The sequence below is a fragment of the Rhipicephalus microplus genome, chromosome 8, assembly GCF_043290135.1.
Source record: "Rhipicephalus microplus isolate Deutch F79 chromosome 8, USDA_Rmic, whole genome shotgun sequence".
Classification (NCBI taxonomy): Eukaryota; Metazoa; Arthropoda; class Arachnida; order Ixodida; family Ixodidae; genus Rhipicephalus; species Rhipicephalus microplus.
Window position 1 is genome coordinate 82,835,121 of NC_134707.1, and position 19,455 is coordinate 82,854,575.

Here is a 19,455-nt window from a genome sequence, read left to right on the forward strand (position 1 = left end):
CGCGCCGTACAAACCAACCGACGAGCGGCAACTGAGCGAGCGAGCACCGACCTTGAGTATATATACAGCGCAACGGCGCATGCACTGTCAGCTGTCGAATGTTCGAGAAGGGGGAGAAGCGCAACGGCGCATGCGCGCGCGTCAGCTGCCGATGTTCTCGAAGCGCAACGGCGCATGCGCGCGCGTCAGCTGCCGATGTTCTCGAAGCGTGACGGCGCATGCGCGCTACATTATACAGCTAGCGAATGTTCGTGAAGAGAAGCGCACGCGGTGTGTAGAGGAGGAAGGGTGCACAGATGGTGGAGGAGTGAAGCGCGCGCGGTGTGTAGAGGAGGAAGGGATGCACAGATGGTGGAAGAAGGAGGAGGAAGCTTGCGGACGGCGCCGCACTACAAGCCTCGAGTATTAGATGCTCCGCATCTAAAATAGCACCCAAAATTATTCCAGAGTACGCAATGGAAACACGCCTGCACACCACTATGGACACAACAGGGTTGGTCGTCATTCATGGGGGCTGAACCACGTTTGTTAAACCGAAAAAAACCGTGTTTTGAAGTTCCTATAGGCATTCGACCTATGTGATAGGAAAATTCACTATCGGAATATGACAACACATGGTTCCAACGCGTTACGCAGACCAAGATTTGATTGATGATTAATTGATATGCGGGGACTGACGTCCGAGAACCACCGCATGATTATGAGAGGCGCCGTAGTGGAGCGCTCTGCAAGTTTTGACCACCTGGGGTTCTTTAACGTGCACCCAAATCTGAGAACACGGGCCTACAGCGTTTTTGCCTCCATCAGAGATGGAGCCACCGCAGCCGGAGCTCGATCCCATGACTTGCGGGTCCGCAGCCGAGAACGTTAACCACTAGACCACCGCGGCGGGGATGGAGAGCAGGAATCAAATTCTTTATGCTTTACGCAGAATCACCAGCTGCACTTGTGCAGAAAGAGAACGTGAAATACGAAAGTTTCCTTGGGCTTTTATTGTCTCACGTGTCACGTATAGACTACCGTATCATCCGGTCAACCGTACGCAGATGGTCAAGCTCATCTGGCTACTTACCGAGGTCAAACGTATTCCTACCACACGTCCAAGGCTCACACACCTTGATGCGCGGAAGAGGTGCAACAAGTTAAATAACCTGAACGAGCTGGGCGACAATCGTATCTACAAAATGAAGACAAAGGTTCGCGCAACAAATGCTGAGTGATATGCGCTTTGCTTCTCGTGTATGACATCAACCCATGTTGCGCAACGAAAAGGCGCCTTAAAAATCATGGTACTCTGCGAGAACGATGGCAAGCCACTTGAGCTTCGCATTTTTCTGAACAGGGGCTGAAATGACGGAAGAAGCTTGACGAAAGAGGCACTTTAACACGGACGAAAGATGAAAGCATATGAACGTTCGTTTGCGGATGGCTCTCTATGCACTACCCAGTTAGGCCAGCGCAGCGATAAAGGTGCTGGTGGCAGCCTTTTTCGCAGCGCTGCCTTGGCGGACTCTGACACCTCTAAATGTTCGGGTCCCACTAGAAATGATACACCAGCCTTCTACATGGCCATAAAGTCCTTTATTACTGAGCCATGCCAGGTCTCGGGAGCTATTTTTCAAATAAACCCTAATGTATATACGTGAAACATAAATTGTAGTTCTGGTGCTGGCTATCCACAAAAAAGTACATATGTACTGCTGTGATATAGGCGTAACGGGGAGCTAACGTCAATTGTAGTTGGGCGCCATCTGCTGTAATTTATTTATCTAGCAGTGTCTAGCGCTATCATCCTCGCGAGAACTCAGCGCTTCATAATTGCTTACCGCTTTTAGTGCAGATAATATCATTGTTGCTGTTGGCATCTTACCCAACTCTAAACAATTGGTTATATAAATTTTATGCGGCTGTCTAACGTAAGTCTCTGCGTTGATTTGTACTTATCTTCCGCGTCACTTCGCAATGTTTTACTCAATGAATGAATTACAACACAGTCACCTTCCGTCAACATGCTTTGCACAACATCGAATCCAAGGTACGCGAGATCTGCTGAATTTCTGTTCGGAAGAAAAACGCATAGAATACTGCTCGCCCAGTGATTACTCAGTGACGTTTTTTCGTGAGTGTGTTCCTGTCATTTTATTGCCCACCGACCTCCAGAAATATTTTCGACACAATATTCAGATAACTGCATGAGATGACTGCCTGAGGCATAGAAGCCCGAAAACAAATGGCGCCTGTGCTATCCTTTCGGGCTGGTAGAGACGCTACGTCTTACATGAAGACACACGCTGAAATTGGCAGAGACAAACTTCAAGAATCTAACATCGCCTTTGGTTTATACAAGGTCCAATGCGTGTGGTTTCTATAAACGAAGTCGAACTCAGCACCCCCCTTTTCACGTACCCCTCTGTGTTGTCCTTCTCTAATGTAGCGCTACAATATTTTAAGTACAAATGTATCATCAATTAGCTCCGCAAACGCATTTTAAAGGCCAATAAAATTTGCATTAGTTGGTAAATCTTGTCAAATACGGCAATACATTCTGCTTGAAGCAATGCCTTGGCGCATGCCTGGATTATGTCTTGTTCCTTCTAGGGTGTGGGTGGTGCAACAGAGCTCTGGAGTTTAGGAAGTGTAGTAGGGGTACGGGAAGTGCTTCGCCCTCTTGAGTAACGGGCTTTCATTTTCCCATGTGTTTGACGTGTTCACGAGGACGGCAGTGACGGAGGTGCACGCTCGGTTAACCAACATGATCAACAGATGCCCTTACCCTTCTCTTGAACGGGTGCCTCGGAACAACTTGAGTGAATCGCACACAAATCATACGTGTACAATGATGTACAATGACATTCTACAACTCCTACTCACATTCTCTCGTTCCTGCTTTGTGACTCCGATCGTACTTCAATGCTCAATCCTTCTCTGGTGAAACAACTGATCTATGTCGCTTGTCGTAGCATACACCAATGGCTATCAATTATTTCCTTACACGATTGACCACCAGTACGGCACACGTGTTCTCTATAGAGGGAATAGCTTAACGATTTTTATGACCTTGCTGACACTGCCGAACCTTACGATGTCGCTTCGAAGCTCGCTTGCTATAACGCCTCTTCCACAAAACGAAATTAGGAGACCTGAGCCAGGGCTTTCATACATGCAGGAGGCAACAAAGCCTAGTGTTTTTCGGGGTATGAGCTACAGGTCATGAACGCTTGTTATGACAATGCATGACTGTGCTTCATGTTGATCCCAAGTGCGAGTTTGCCATCTTCTATGCCGCCTTTCTTCCTTCACTACCTTATTTTTTTCTTCCCCGCAGGTAATGTAGTAAACCTAGTCTGTTCTTGGTTAATTTCCTTGCATATATGCTTCACTGATGTCTCTCCCTTCTTTTCACAGAAAACCGCGCATTCTCGAGTACTTCCTCACGCTTCGTCAATAATTCTGGCGGACAATCTTTCATTATTGTTTTTCTTTCTGTCAGGCGGTGCAGCTGGCAAGGCAATTATACACTTAGGATTAACGTTTGTTCAGCTTATGAAGTGTGAGGATATTTCCTGTTAGCGAGGCATTTTAATGGGCAGTCTTAGCTGCGTCATAAGGTAGACTTTAAGGTACTCCTAAGGTAAATGCAAGGAGTTCCGCCTGCAAAGACGAAGTAAGTGCCTTTTAATATTTTTCATACGAGACGTCAGGTGAATAAAACTGGCCTTACTACTCGAGTACTAATACTGTAACAGCTTTAGTATTAATGACTAAAACTAGAGCGCATTTGACTACGTTTTGAGTGTGTATTCATAAGTTCTATTGCAGACTTCATCCATTCTTCCCAAGCTGGGGTACCCAATATTCTGCCATTTTAGGGGGAAAATGGTAACGAGCCAATAACCTGTAACCCTACCAATACTAATAAGAAGCACACGTTTAAAGGACAGTGTGTAATATGAGCGTGAACCCACACTGTTAAAACGTGAGAAGAGCCGCTTCAAGAAGCCACCCAAAACGTCCTCAAGTAATCGTTGTTCGAATTTATTAAAACATTTCGTTACATCTTAACTCGCACACCTTATAAATTATTAGGCTTTGTCACGTGCTTGAGTACAAGTATGGGTCGTACGCTGTGATTGCTTTCTCTTTTTTCTCGACCCGTCGAGTGCAATAAAAACTAGCCAGAGAGAAATTTATTGGCCAAAAAAGCTATGCGTTCATGTAGGGCTGATTTTCTATAACAAAAACTATCTACTAGAGCACTTCCGCGTGCGTAACGGTGTGGCTTCCTCTATACCATGGCCGGTAGCGCGATCTTTCTACATTTGCATTTCTAACTCGCCATTGAGTAGCACTTCCTTCAAAAGGTAATATAGGGGGCCGGATTCAATATTACTATGCGAGTGAATGAAGGAGTGCATGATTATAGTACCAGTAAAACACAAATGAACAATAATTCGTGGTGGTGACTCATGACTGCGTAATATTGTGAAAAATATGAGCTCGATCACTTGAGCGCGTGGAGAATGTATCCTCGAACTTTTCATCGGCTGATTCGTCGACTCTGCCGGAAACAATAGGAATCGGTGCCACACTTCAGCTATGTGTTCACACTTGCGTTTCGATATTTTCACAGCGACCAAGGAGGTTATACTAAAGCTTCTGGTGTGGTGGGAAGAGCTACGTGGCTAACGCTGAGATTCCGCCATATTTCTGAGGGCAGAAAGTGAATCAGCGCAATGTGTTGCATGCCGGCGTGCGTGCCTTCTGCGCTGTTTTGTGATAGTTTATGTTGCGTGCGGTGCCTTTATTCGAACAAAGCGGCTGTGGAAGTCAACTGTGATCACTTGTCGAAATGATGGTAGGAGCGTGCGCAATGTATGAATGCGTGAATAGCATGAAGCAGGCTCCGGACATTTTTCGCTCACATTGTACCCCATATAATGTAAGACAGTAGAGAAGCGTTGGAGTCTTGACGGCGTTTATTAGGCCGAATCGCCTGATCAACCCTTCGAACGAAGACGACGTTTTTCGTGATGGTGATTATATACAGATGAATAAGATGAAGGTCAAACGTCATTATTGTGCTTACACTATTTTCCCCCTCACGCGGAAGCGGCCAATTAGGCCGCTGTTTAAGACGGTGGTGTACGGCGCACGAATGGTTTGAAGCGCGACACGTGAACAATCTCCGTACCACGAAAACGGCCGTCGGAAGGCATGACAACAGGGGTTACTCGATAGTTAACAGGAGACGTCTGCTCGACTATAGCGTAGGGGCCGATGAAACGTGAGTGAAACTTATCACACAGGCCGGGAACCCGCGTTGGGGTCCACAACAGTACTTCATCTCCAGTATTGAAGTGAACTACGCGGTGGACGCCATCGTAGCGAGTCTTCTGCTCTTGTTGGCTTGCCTGTGTATTGAGGTGGGCGCGTCGGCGACAATCGGCCAGGCGAGAGATTAAGTGCTCCCTCAATGATGATGACGAGTTCACAGGGACGTCAAAAAAGGAGATGTCGAGCGGAGATGTTGGTTGACAGCCATAGACGAGAAAGAATGGGGAATAGCCCGTGGTGCGCTGCGTAGCGGTATTGTACGCAAAAGTCACGAATGGCAGGTTGGTATCCCAGTTGGTGTGGTCGGCGTTGATATACATAGACATCATGTCGGTCAAAGCTCGATGGAAGCGCTCTGTGAGGCCATTAGTCTGGGGATGGTAGCTGGATCTCGTCTTATGAATCGTATTACATGCGTGGAGGACTTGTTCGAGTAGTTTCGAGAGAAACGCTTGCCGTGATCACTCAATATGATGCGTGGTGCACCGTGTCTTAGAAATATTGCTCCAAGAAAAAATGTGGCAATGTCCTTTGCTGATCCTCAAGGACGTGCAGCTGTTTCGGTGTACCTGTTTCGGTGTATCGGTGTACAATCCAGCGCTTGCCGCTAGCCGATATTGGTAGCGGTCCGTAGAGGTCAATGCCAATGACATAGAAGGGAGCGTCAGGACACGGAATAGGTTGTAGAAGACCGGCCGGAGAGGAAGTGGGTTGCTTGCGGCGTTGGCATAGCGAGCATGACGCAACATATCGCGCTACGCAGTTGGAAAGGCCAGGCGAGGCAAAACGACTGCGGATGCGTTCATAGGTTTTTTGAAAACCGAGATGACCAGCCTTGGGGTCATCGTGAAACACCTCCAAAATCTGCGCCCTTAGGGAACGAGGAGCAACAGGAATCCAGCGCTGTCCTTCAGGGTGGAAGACAAAGCAGTAAAGGATTGAGTTTTCAGTCTTCAAGTTCCGCAGCTGTCAATGGGCGCGAGCGTTGGGAGGACGAGAGGAGTCTTGAAAGCGCTGATTTATAGAGAGACAGTAAGTGTCGCTGCGTTGGTGGGATGCAAGCGTCTCGTTGCCGAAGGTAGAAAGAAAATTGACAGCGGCGAGTGAATGAACTGACGGAGACACTTTGATGGGTTCACTCACAGTTGGCGACAGGCCAGGAGTGTCTGATGAGGATTGTAAAGGACAGCGGCTAAGGGCATCGGCATCGTTGTGTTTCTTGCCGGATTTGTAGATAACGTCAAACTCGTATTCTTGGAGACGAAGTATCCAGTGGCCGAGACGTCCAGACCAATTCTTCAACGTCGACAACCAGCACAAAGCGTGGTGGTCAGTGACGACGGTAAAGTGGCGGCCGTGAAGATATGGTCGAAACTTCTGGATGACCCAGACAACGGCGAGACACTCCTGCTCGGTGATGGTGTAGTTTTTCTCTGCTGCTGTGAGGGTGCGACTAGCGCATGCGATCACACGTTCGTCATAACGCTCTGTTCGTTGCAAAAGTACAGCGCCGAGTCAGTGTCCGCTGGCGTCAGTATGGAGGAGAGTGGGTGCGGCGTTATTGAAATGACAAAGCACTGGCTCAGACGTGAGGGCACGTTCAAGGTGTCAAAAGCCATTTGGCATTCGTCCGACCATACGTATGACGCTCCCGAAGAAAGGAGTTGGTGAAGTGGCGCGGCAATGGTGGCGAAGTGTCGTATAAAGCGCCGGAAGTTCGACGCAAGGCCAAAAAAGCTTCGGAGCTCTTTGACGCGTTGAGGCACCGGGAAGTGAAGAACGGCGGTAATCTTGTCGGGATCAGGCCGAATTCCATCTTCGCTGACAAGATGTCCGAGTACTTTAATACTTTTGCTAGCAAAGTGGCACTTCTTGTTGTTGAGCTGAAGGCCAGCAGCTGCGAGACACGTCAGAACTTCATCTAGGCGCTGCAAGTGCTGTTCAACGTTGAAGAAAATATGATGATGTCGTCAAGGTAACATAAGCATGTTTTCCACTTAAGGCCCCGCACTACAGTGCCTATCAGTCGTTCAAACGTTGCTGGTGCATTGCAGAGGCCGAAAGACATGACATTAAATTTTTAAAGTCCATCGGGTTTGGCAAAGGCAGTTTTTTCCTAGTCATCCTCGTGCATTCGAATTTGCCAATAACCGGAGCGCAGGTCAAGGCTCGAAAAATATTCCGCTCCTTGTAAGGAATCTAAGGCATCATCAATGCGAGGCAAGGGATATACGTCTTTTCTGGTTACTTTGTTTATTGCGCGGTAGTCAACGCAGAATCGCACCGAACCGTCTTTTTTTCGTACGAGAATGACAGGTGACGACCAAGGGCTTGAGAAGGGGTGGATGATGTTTTGCTTGAGCATATCAGCAACGTGCTTGTTGATGATCTCGCGTTCGCTGGAAGAAACAGGGTATGGTCGACGAGGGACAATAGAAGTTCCGTCGGTGTGTATGCGATGAGCCACCGCAGAAGTCTGGCTTAGAGCAGTGGAATGTACGTCGAAAGAAAATTTCTGCTTAGACAACAATGCCAGTAGTTCATCTGCTTGCGGGGGAGTGAGATCCGTGCTGATGGCATTGACGAGAGCCGTAGTAGGCGGAGCACCTGTTGGTATTTAACGTGATTCCACCAGACTGGTATCCGAAGCCACTATAGAGATAGGTTGTGTGTGTCCACGCTGGAAACTACAACAGTGCCCTTGGTAAGCAGAATCAGCTCATTGGTGATATTCAGTACTGCGAGAAATGCGGTGCCGTTGGAGAAGCGGACAAGACTCGATGAAAGTGAAATCCCTCTGGATAGACAACGGGCTGATGGACTGACTAGGACGTCACCGTGGTCAATGGAGTCAGACATAACCGTGTTAACGTGCTCATAGTTAGGCGGCACAAGGAAGTAATTGGCTGTTCGTAGGCGGTCACGTGATGATTTCGGGAAAATATCATCCGTCTCTCGCGTATGTATGAGTCGTTGTCGACGAGAGATGGAAGCAACAGCATCAGAAAGAAAGTCCCATCCTAAAATAAGCCTAAAAGCACAAGAAGCCAGCACGGCAAACTGATTATGATGCCGGAACCCATCAATGAAAACTCTAACGGTGCACTGTGCTGATGGCTGTATGTGCGAGTCATTTGCGCTACGTAAGAGAGTGCCAGTATAAGGTGTGGTAACCTTACGTAGAGGAGTTTACAAATCCGAACGAATAACAGAAATAGCAGCCCCCATGTCCACCAATGCCTTAACTGGTACCCCTTCTGCATACACTAATAACAAGTTGGCTGGGCGCTCTGGAGGTCTTGGTATTTGTTCGAGCGATGCAGCTTTCCCTTCAAAAACTCCACCAGCTAGTTTTCGGAGTGGTATTCAGAAGTAGGTACAGCCAGTCTCAGAGGAGATGTTGAGCGTCGCAGAGGTGAAGGGGACCAGCGGAGTCCGGGATAGCAGGGGCGAGGTGCGGCGAGTGGAGAAGTCGGAGAGAAGGAACGTGTCGTAGGGCGTCGCTGGTACTGGTTCGGGGATGGCTCCGAATTCCTTTCGTAAACATCGTAGCCACGGCGTTAGTCCTGTTTGCGCTTGCGGCGAAATTGTGAAATATGGCCCCGAATGCCACAATAGTAACATATTGGGCGAGGCGAGCGCCAGGGGGCGTAGTATGCAGGAGCTGTCACAGGCGCTGGTACTGGCGCTGGGACAGGCGAGTGTGGTGCAAATGCTGCTATGTTGGAGTGCGCAGGGACAGGATGCGCGTGCTGAACCAAAGCAGGTGGCATGGCAGCGACTTGCGCATACATCATGGGTGGTGTTGGTGGCGCCGTAGTGTTCGATAGGAGAGCGCCAGCTATGGATGAGAGCTCCTCTTTGATGATGTCGCGCAGACCCGCAGATTGAGAGTGAGGCCGAGGGGCGGGTGGACATGAAAACCTTTGCGCTTGAAGTTCCTTGCGAATCAAAGTGCGAATCAGCGCTCGCAAATCCACATCCGAGGAAGGCCGGCTGTCACTGGCGTCCGGGTAATCTGGGTGCAATCGAATGGCTCGGAGTTTATCAAGATGCTGACATGTCATGATGACGTCCTCAACGGTGGTAGGGTTTTTAACAGCCAGAGCGTAAACGCGACATGGCCTATTCCTTTGAAGATGTGGCGATCAGCTTCTGTCATCGCCGAGTTCACGCGGTGGCAAAGGGCAAGGACGTCTTCAATGTACGAAGTGTACGTCTCCCCGGAATGTTGGGCACGCCCATCGAGCTTTCGTTTTGGCACTTCGGAATGGATGTTCGGTTTCCCAGAAATCCTACGGACTTGTTGAGCATAAGTAGGCCAAATCGGGAAGCTGCTCTCGTGGTTAAAAAACCACATTTTCGCGACATCGGACAGATAGAAGGCGACGTGACGAAGGTTTTGAGGCTCATCCCAGTGGTTGTAAACACTGGTCATGTATTCTTTTAGCCATACCTCGACGTCGTCGCGTGGAAGACCACAGAAGATGGGTGGTTCGCGCTGCCGGGATACCCCGCACCTCCACCACTCTGTAAGACAGAAGAAGCGTTGGAGTCTCGACGGCGTTTATTAGGCCGAATCACCTGATCAACTCTTCGAACGAAGACGACGTCTTTCGGGATGATGATTATATACAGATGAAGAAGATGAAGGTCAAACGTTGTCAATATTGTGCTTACAATATTGGCGACTACTAATGCATTCGCATGTGCCAATATTTGCTTTTTGCGTGTGAGTGTTATAAAGGAACTGTGCTAAAATTTCCGTAAGTTGTAGGTTTCCCACTGCATCGAATTGTGCAGTGCATGAGAGCTTGCTCTGAAGCAAGAGGTTGAACGCGAGAAAAATAATGATATCTTGCTCTATGTTCAACATACTTTGAAGCAGACTGCTTCGACAGGACAGGGAGAACAAGAATTAAGCCTACGTGCTGGCGGCAACCGTACTCGCAGCGTGTCCAGCGTCCGTACAAAAGCCAATGGATCCACGTCGTACAATTGAAGTGCTTTGTTTTTCAAAAGCAATCAACCTTGCGGCAACTCTGCATTTTTACAATTTTCTGTTCCTTATATTTTCTTGGGCACGGCGCTCGAAATGCTAAAACATTTATTGATATGGGAATATGCCTCCTTTTTTCATAGAAAAAAATGCGAGCTTCCTCCGAAAAGCCCGGAAACGTCTTTGCTGAAGATTCTGTGATTGATGAAACTGCAAAAGCTGTTTTTCTTTCCCTACAAGACACTGCAAATTTCTCAAACAAAAACGTGGCACAGACAGAAAGAGCATCAGTCGATGAACGAAGTACATCACCTGAGTAACAAGCTTCTGACACTGCAGCAGAACAAATTGAGATTTTCAACCCATGTATTCATGCTTCTCATAAATTGGTCGACCAGGTGAAAGACCACAACTTTCTATCCCAAAAAGCATTCGGTGTTTTCCTAACACCATTTTTTTCTGGATAACCAGCAGCTCCTCAAGCCAGTCCATGAAAAAAATGACAAATATTGCCCAGCATTGAAAGCAATGGTACTGACGCAGCACTTTTATTCGCGAACCGCGTCCGAGCAAATTTCAGCAATGCTCTACCAAACCAACACACTCTTCATATATATTAAAGGAGGCGAATGGTGATCCTAGCTTGAGCTCTGAACCTTTCGATTTTATTAATAACAAAGTGCAAGAGAGAGCCAGGCCACTGATTGATTTCTTAATGGTTGATGTCATTTCTATTGAAGACAATGTCCAGCTTGTGGGCAATAACGTTTTCAGATATTTTGACTTGGGCGTGAACAAAAATTCAAGATCTTTTTTCGTAAATTTGATTTCACTGCATTTCCTCACGTGGTAATTCTTCGGTAAGGCGAGTGATGCAACGGTGTAAGCATGTTGCGAAGTGATCACCGCATTGCCAAACTTTTTTGAAAAAAAATACATTGGCAGTCAGCCCAAGTAGCCACTCTTTTGTAGAATTATCACTTGACGGGCTACTCACCAATCTGATGCGAAACGAGCAGGCATTCCTGAAGACCTCCTCGTGCCCCAGGCGGCATTCCAGCGTCTCCTGAGTTCAAGTAATTTGCACGGAGCTATATTTTCGGTACTAATTTTGGAAAACATGCGTTAGTGAATTCTGTCGATTTCCACAGTCCGAGTGTCAATTCACAAGCAAGCGAACAAAGCCTTGTAGCGGAGTCCCGTCGTGGTGGTCTAGTGAGTAAGGTACTCGGCTGCTGACCCGCAGGTAACGGGATAGAATCCCAGCTGCGGCGGCTGCATTTTCGATGGGGGCGGAAATGTTGTAGGCCCATTTGCTCAGAATGTTGTGCCCTTTAAACAACCCCAGGTGGTCAAAATTTTCGTAGCCCTCCACTACGGCGTGTCTCAAAGTCATATGGGGGTTTCGAGTCGTTAAACTCGACGTATCAATCAAAGCCTTGTAGCGGCACCCGCCCTTGATAGCGTTATAGTGGCACAATGGAGGGCACCAAGAAAGCTTCAGTCACACGGCCGTTTCAATAGATACCGCAAACGCCTTGTGTCCACTGATAGCCTGTCTTTTGGTTCTTCTCTAGAGCGCGGTTATGAGGGAGCCTTATGTCGAGCTGAATGTTCGTTTGGTCTATGACGGTACGGTGGCATAACGCACTGGATGGCTGAACTGGAGTCGGAGAAGACTGGCCATGCCAGCGATGGTTTATCCACTACGAACTCTAGAGCAGCACGAATAGCTATGAGTTCTGCAACCGTCGATGATGTCAAGAGCCGTGTTTTGGAATTTTACACTAACAAATTTTTTGGAAATGAGCAATTCCCATGCTCAGTTTTTGTATGAAACTGAGTCGTCGTTTTGTATGAAACTGAGCCGAGTAGTGTGGCTTGTTGTATGTTCAAATGTGCTGATTGTATTTGTATTGTATTCCTAGATTGATTATGAGGGATGCTGGTGGATGTACACACCACAACGGGAAGTGCCATTTTCTGCACGCGTGAGCTTTGTGGCGATCACGCTGAAATGCAAAGCAATAATACCGCAGAACGCCGAGTGTGAACTAGAAGTTGGAAGTGAAGCAAGGTGGTGCGAATGAATCCAGGCGGCATGTCTTGTGTGCGTTGTCAAACTATTGTGAATATATTTTCTAAATAGATGATCACGAGCGAAGGTACCAGTCATTTCTGAGGTTGCACATCTCGGAAGCCAAAGGCACATTCTCAGTGTTCGGGCTTGAATGAACAGGAGGACGCGTACGTTTGTTCTTCGGGTTTAGCCCAGCACAGGTAATACGCAGCACATGAAGCCAATAAAAAGTACAGTATAGAATTGCAGCATCGCTCCTACCGATGCACCCCAGGATTTTCCTGTAAGAAATTTTACCACGTGGGTAATCATGATGAGTCTTTCATGTAGGCCTGTAGGGGCTCCAGGACAAGTCGCGATTTATTATTACTTAAAAAAACAGTTTGTCTTCATAGCTGATATTGTGTTCATTGATTTCGATGCGATACACAGGAAACTTTTATATTATATATAGGTAGTACTCGTTCAGAACCTCGTTTACTTTTTTTATTTTCAACTCATTTTCTTGTTGCCCCTTATGTGACGTTTTTCACTCACAGAAATGATGTCAAAATATGGACCCGTTCAGAAGACAACAAAAACAAAGTTGCGTGAAGAATGTCGTATCCATGGCCTCGTGTTTCGCAACAAAAGATCAAGAGCAGGCTATCCACTGCGCCGTAGTCACTCACTCGGAAGGCCTTACAAAAAGCGCCATTTATACCTACCGTGACTTTACTCTCCCGGTATTCTTGATAAAGTGAAGAAAATTCTTCATGTCCCTAACGTTCACGAAAACTTTCTTCAAGGTGTCATTCCTATGCGTTCGTTCTATTCGGTTCGTTTACAATCCAAATGCGATTTCTTGGACCCCTTAACAGACCACCAGGTGCCGACGTTAACCCAAACGTCGGACTCAATCATAGCGTTAATCCATATTAAAATATATGTGCGATATGCAGCTGCTTCCCTGTCACTCCACGTTCCCCACTAACACTCGCCCTACGGAAAATCGCGGCCTGCGAACGTTGAAGACACGAACTGCGTTGGTTTCTCATTGGTTGGACAATGGTTTCAATGGACAGATTAGGCTGAGCGCCCACAATAGCTTTTAGGACAGAGCCTGGCATGAGAAAATGGGTTTTAGGCTTCACATACAGAGCTGCTGTAGACACCCAACACAAGCTGTCTAATAACTATAGCATGCCGTTAGTAGGCGACCTTAGCTCAAGTTCGAGTTCTGCTTCGTCACGCTTTTCACGCCGTCACACCGCTTTCTGTGATTCCGCTGTTACCGTGAACTACTACAGATACTGCAAGCACCATCACTAAGGGCTTCGTTCATTCATTAACGATGAGTGGCAGACGTCGGAAAGGAGGTGGGTCACTAAGCATCAGCATGGTTGCATCACCGTGTAATGGTGCTGTGGTGCTGTAGCTGTAAAACACCGAAAAAGATCATGCATGCTCGCTTATAACAATTTACAGTAAACATTCATCTATTTCGTTAGGAGGCCTTTCACTTCCATGTCATGCCGATTGCTATGACAGTGAAATGAAACAAATTTTTTTCATGCTGCTGTTTTTAGTATTCTTGCTTGCGGGTGAAAACACGCAATAAGCCATCGTTTCTCAGCGTCGCTATCGAAACGGAAGCGCCAAGAGTGAGTGGAAAGCCGCCCCTCCTTTCTCTCTTCGTTTCGGCTGCGCTATCTACATTTAGGCTTCCCGCCACACGATGGCGTTTACGAGCTCACATTTCTCACGAAAGTTCACAGTATACCGCGGTGACGCGGTGATTGCGGTGCCTTACCGCGTACCATAAAATAGCGGGATCAACCCGGGAAGTGCAAATCACGTGTCAATAAAGGTGAAATGCTGGAGGTCCGTGTACTGTGCAATGTCAGTGTACATTCGAAAACACCAGATAGCGAAAATTGCCGGAGCCCTTCTCTGTGGCACCAATCGTAATCATTCTGCCATTTTGGGATGTGGAAACTCGGATATCACTCAAGCAGAAATCACTAACACTGTTATGCAGTAGGTAAGATTAAAACAGAGTTATTCGTTCTTAGGCCAATAATAGTCCTGCTTACCCTAGATACCTTGTGTAGGTGGCTGAAACTACCCAAGTAATATACTAGTTTGTTATAGGATCGGTCTGAAATAGCTGATGAACAAAGGTTTGTGGTGCTTGGCGCAATCATCCTATTGCGTCGTAGTCACCTTTTTATCATTTTTCGTAACGTATACAACAGCTCTTGACGATACCACTGACGGTATCCGTGTCCAATGTTTGCCGGGTAGTTCTTCAGTGCTGCCGAGCCATGTTCGAGAGCCTCGTGCGCAGCCTCACTGTGTTCGTGTTTCTTGCATTCTTGGTGAATCCTGGCACGACCTGCAGCAAGAAAATGCCACGTAAGTAGTGAATTCCCGTCACTTCTCAAAATTGTGACTGAGCCTTTCTGCATTATTGTATGCTGCTTCTTCGGCCCTGTTGTAAGCAGGTGATGACAGTTATTATATAAATGAATAAATAAATAAATAAATAAATTAATTAATTAATAAATAAATATATATATATATATATATATATATATAAAGGGAAAGAAGTGTGTACCTAGGCTCGTTTTTCCGTGTTTTAACACAATAATAATGAGATCTAACAGACAGTAATGCCAAGGATTATACAGCGGAAGTTATTAGAACCAATGGAATGTAAATAAGGAGAAAGAAGAAAGAAAAGTGGATGAAAAAATAACCCTGATGAAGGGAGGACCCCTCCCGAAACTGTTGGGAAATAAATATTATTATCCTTGTTGACAACGCTCCCGTTGTGCCATATCTCATACCTTCACGAAGACTAACTGGCCCATTGAATTCTATATATATATATATATATTGTGGTGAAGCCTTCGAACAGTGGGTCGTCCTCTCCAGCGCCTTCTAGTGGGTTGCCCTTTTTAGCAAGAAGAGGAGCAGCTCGTGCAGAGAGTCGGTACCCGCATTGACTGTCGCTGTCAAGCATCGTCGACAAGCGTACGCCAATAAACGTCTCAACAATTTGGTGGAAGTGCTGTGCCCTTCTAACACCTTCGGTTAGCATTTGATGCCCCTGGAGCTTCGATCCCGCACCGTGCCTTCTACCATGCACCAAGACGCCGCACAGCAAACGCTTCCTCCTGCGCCGACGCCATGTTCCGGTGTCCCCCGCATCCGCGACCCTCCTGTCTTCACCGGCGCGGATGGCACCGACGTCGAGGACTGGCTTGCTATGTACGAACGCGTCAGCGTCCCCAATCATTGGGACGAGGCAGGTAAACTCGGCAACCTGGTTTTCTACCTCGCGGGTGTGGCCGGCATGTGGTACAACAACCACGCATCCGATTTCCCCACTTGGTCCGCTTTTAAAACCGCCGTCGTCGACGTGTTCGGCCGTCCTGCCGTTCGTAAGCTCCAAGCCGAACAGCGGTTACGTGAACGAGCACAGCAGACCGGTGAGTCCTTCACAAGCTACATAGAGGACATCCTTGACTTGTGCAAGAAAGTGGACGCGAGCATGTCAGAGGCCGACAGAATTACCCATGTTCTAAAAGGCATCGCCGACGATGCCTTCACCATGCTCCTGGCCAAGAACCCTCGCACTGTGGCAGAGATCATTACACTTTGCCAAAGTTACGAGGAGCTGCGACGCCAGCGCTCGATGACTCGTCGACCACCCTCACGTGACGCTGATCTCTCGGCCTTGTCAACACTTCCTGATCACACCGCCTTGCTTGCTGAAATCAAGTCATTCGTGCGTGAGGAAGTTGCCCGCCAGGTCTCTTTGCTGACCTTTGCTTCCCCGCAACGTGCTGAACAGTCGTCAAGCACACTTCTGCCTCCCCTCCGCCGAGCCATTCAGCAGGAAATCGCAGAGGTCGTTCCAGAATATCACCAGCCCCCTCCAGTATCTACACCACTCAGTTACGCCCAAGTTGTCGCCAGGCCACCCCCACCGATTCCTGTGACTGGCCCTCTTGGTTACACCGAAACCATCGCCAGACCCCAGGCCTTCGGAGAAACTGTGCCGCCTACATATACCGACGTCATCCACGTGCCCCGTGTGCCACCCACTATGCAGTTATATCAGCAGCCGGCTCGCCCATCGCGTTCTTCGACATGGATGGGACCCGCGAACCGATGGCGCACTGCGGACAATCGCCCCATCTGCTTTGCTTGTGGTTGCGTCGGTCACGTAGCACGCTACTGCAATCGTGTGCAGCGACCGCAGGTCGCCTCCAATTTTTCCAGCCAATCGAGCCGCTTTTATGACCAACCGCCACCTACGTCACCGTCGTCCCGCCCCGCTCCATCTACCCGCCGCTCACATTCTCCGCGACGTCGCTCACTGTCGCCGATGCGGCCACGTCCACTAGAGGGTGACCAGGAAAACTAGTCGTCGCAGTCCACGAGGCAAGGGCTGCGACGCTGTCGAAATGCGGAAGCCCTCAGGAAAGACCACCGAACGTGATAGACGTGCTTGTGGATGGTGTTCGTGCATCTGCGCTTGTAGATACTATAGCCGCCGTATCTGTGATGGACGCAAAGCTTAGCCGATTACTGCGCAAAGTGACCACGCCACTTTCCGGGCTCTCCCTCCGTACAGCCAGCGCCCAAAGCATTCACCCTACAGCGATGTGTACAGCCCGCCTCATGATTCAGGACGTGATGTATGCCGTCGAATTCATCATAATTCCTTCATGCTCTCACGACGTCATCCTAGGATGGGATTTTCTCTCCCGCCACGACGCCGTCATTCATTGCGCACCAGAAGAAATAGAGCTGACACCATTCTCTTCTTTGACGCCGGCCGACAGTCCATCTACTGCAAGCAAATTACTCGTCAGAGACGACACGCAAGTGCCTGCAAACTCGTCCGTGGCGGTGTCGGTCTACTGTGCAAGTCTTTCAGACACCGCTGCACTCCTCTCACCATTTCATCGTGTTTTCACCAGAAAAGGTTTGCTGGTTCCTTTCGCGACCGTGCAAGTAACTCGCGGCAGCACCAATATTTTTGTTCTGAACTCATCCCCGTACAGTGTTACGTTGGTGCGAGGGGAATGTCTCGGCAGCGTGGAACCGATCGAAGACGCACAAGTCATGGATCAACCTGATGACACGCACTGCCGAAGTTCCAATACGCTTAGTGCTGTTTCTACATCTGTTTCATCATCCGCTGATGTATTTGATCCTTCCATTGCCGACAACCTTACGCCGGTCCAGCGCTCCCAGCTTCTGGCCCTGTTGGAAGAATTCCGCTCTTCTTTCGATGTCTCTCAACCTTCTCTCGGCCGCACATCCACTGTTACGCATCGCATTGACACAGGCGCACAACCACCACTACGGCAACGTCCATATCGCGTATCTCCCACAGAACGCCGTGTAATCAACGAGCAAGTGGACGACATGCTACGCCGCGATGTTATTCGACCCTCTAACAGCCCCTGGGCGTCTCCTGTCGTTCTCGTCGCGAAGAAGGACGGTTCTGTGCGGTTCTGTGTGGACTACCGACGTCTCAACAAGATCACTCGTAAGGACGTGTACCCACTACCGCGTGTGGATGACGCGATTGACAGCCTGCAAGGAGCCGAATTCTTTTCATCTCTAGATTTGCGCTCAGGGTACTGGCAAGTACCTATGGCGGAGGACGCTCGACCGAAGACCGCTTTCGTCACTCCCGACGGCTTGTACGAATTCAACGTCATGCCGTTTGGGCTGTGCAATGCGCCTGCCACCTTTGAGCGCATGATGGATACCGTTCTGCGTGACCTAAAATGGCACACGTGCCTGTGCTACCTCGATGACGTCGTTGTTTTCGCTCCGGACTTCTCCACGCACCTTCAACGCCTGCGGCATGTTTTAACGCGTCTGAGTGACGCCAGTCTGCAACTGAACCTAAAGAAGTGCCGATTTGCAGCTCGGCAGTTGACAATACTCGGCTACGTCGTGTCCAAGGACGGAATTCTCCCCGATCCAGCCAAGCTTCGGGCCGTGACCGAGTTCCCCAAGCCGACATCCATCAAGGAACTGCGCAGTTTCATAGGACTGTGTTCCTACTTTCGGCGCTTCATCCGAAACTTCGCGTCTATCGTATCGCCGCTGACAAAGCTCCTCGGTAGTAACGGGCCTCTCCATTCGTGGTCATCACAGTGTGACGACGCATTCACAACGCTCCGTCGTTTACTGACGTCGCCTCCCATACTCCGCCACTACGACCCTACTGCCCCTACAGAGGTACACACGGACGCCAGTGGTGTCGGTCTCGGCGCTGTCCTTGCGCAGCGCAAACCAGGGTTCCCGGAATATGTCGTGGCGTATGCAAGCCGTACGCTTACAAAAGCCGAGACTAATTACACCGTCACTGAGAAAGAATGTCTGGCAATCGTCTGGGCCCTTACCAAGTTCCGACCTTATTTATATGGTCGCCCATTTGATGTAGTCACCGACCATCACGCACTATGCTGGTTGTCATCATTGAAAGATCCCTCAGGCCGTCTCGCCCGGTGGGCACTTCGCCTGCAAGACTACGACATCCGCGTGCTGTACCGCAACGGAAGGCAACATGCTGACGCCGACGCCCTGTCGCGCTCTCCCTTGCCTGACGACAATGCCCACGACTCAGCGTCTCACCTTGCCGTTTCTTCCATTAGCATTCATGCCGTTGCTACTGAACAGCGCAAGGATCAATGGATTGCCTCACTGATAGACTTGCTGACTGATCCATCCACTCCATCCACTCGCGCGTTGCGTCGTCAAGCCCACCATTTCGCCGTTCGCGACGACCTTCTCCACCGACGCAATTACAGCGGTGACGGCCGCCAGTGGCTACTAGTCATACCCCGCAGTCTGCGCTCTGACATATGCGAATTCTTTCATACTGATCCGCAATGTGCGCACTCCGGCGTATCGAAGACTTACCAGCGCATTCGCCAACGGTACTTTTGGCGCGGCATGTACCGCTATGTGCAGAAATTCGTTCGCTCCTGCATAGAATGTCAGCGCCGCAAAACTTCAACGCACC

At 48.8% G+C, this 19,455-nt stretch overlaps 1 protein-coding gene across 2 annotated transcripts in view; it reads left to right on the forward strand.

Moving 5' to 3' along the window:
• The window catches only part of LOC119165647 (uncharacterized), a 103,102-nt gene that overhangs the window by 13,989 nt on the left and 69,658 nt on the right, over positions 1-19,455 (forward strand). The window contains exon 1 of one of the 2 annotated variants that reach the window (XM_075870645.1): positions 14,704-14,810. The exons of the other annotated variant lie outside the window; for it this stretch is intronic. Coding sequence (XP_075726760.1) covers positions 14,720-14,810 — 91 coding nt within the window. The 5' untranslated portion in view covers positions 14,704-14,719. Of the gene's footprint in view, positions 1-14,703; positions 14,811-19,455 lie in introns of those variants that run through there. 2 annotated transcript variants of the gene reach the window in all.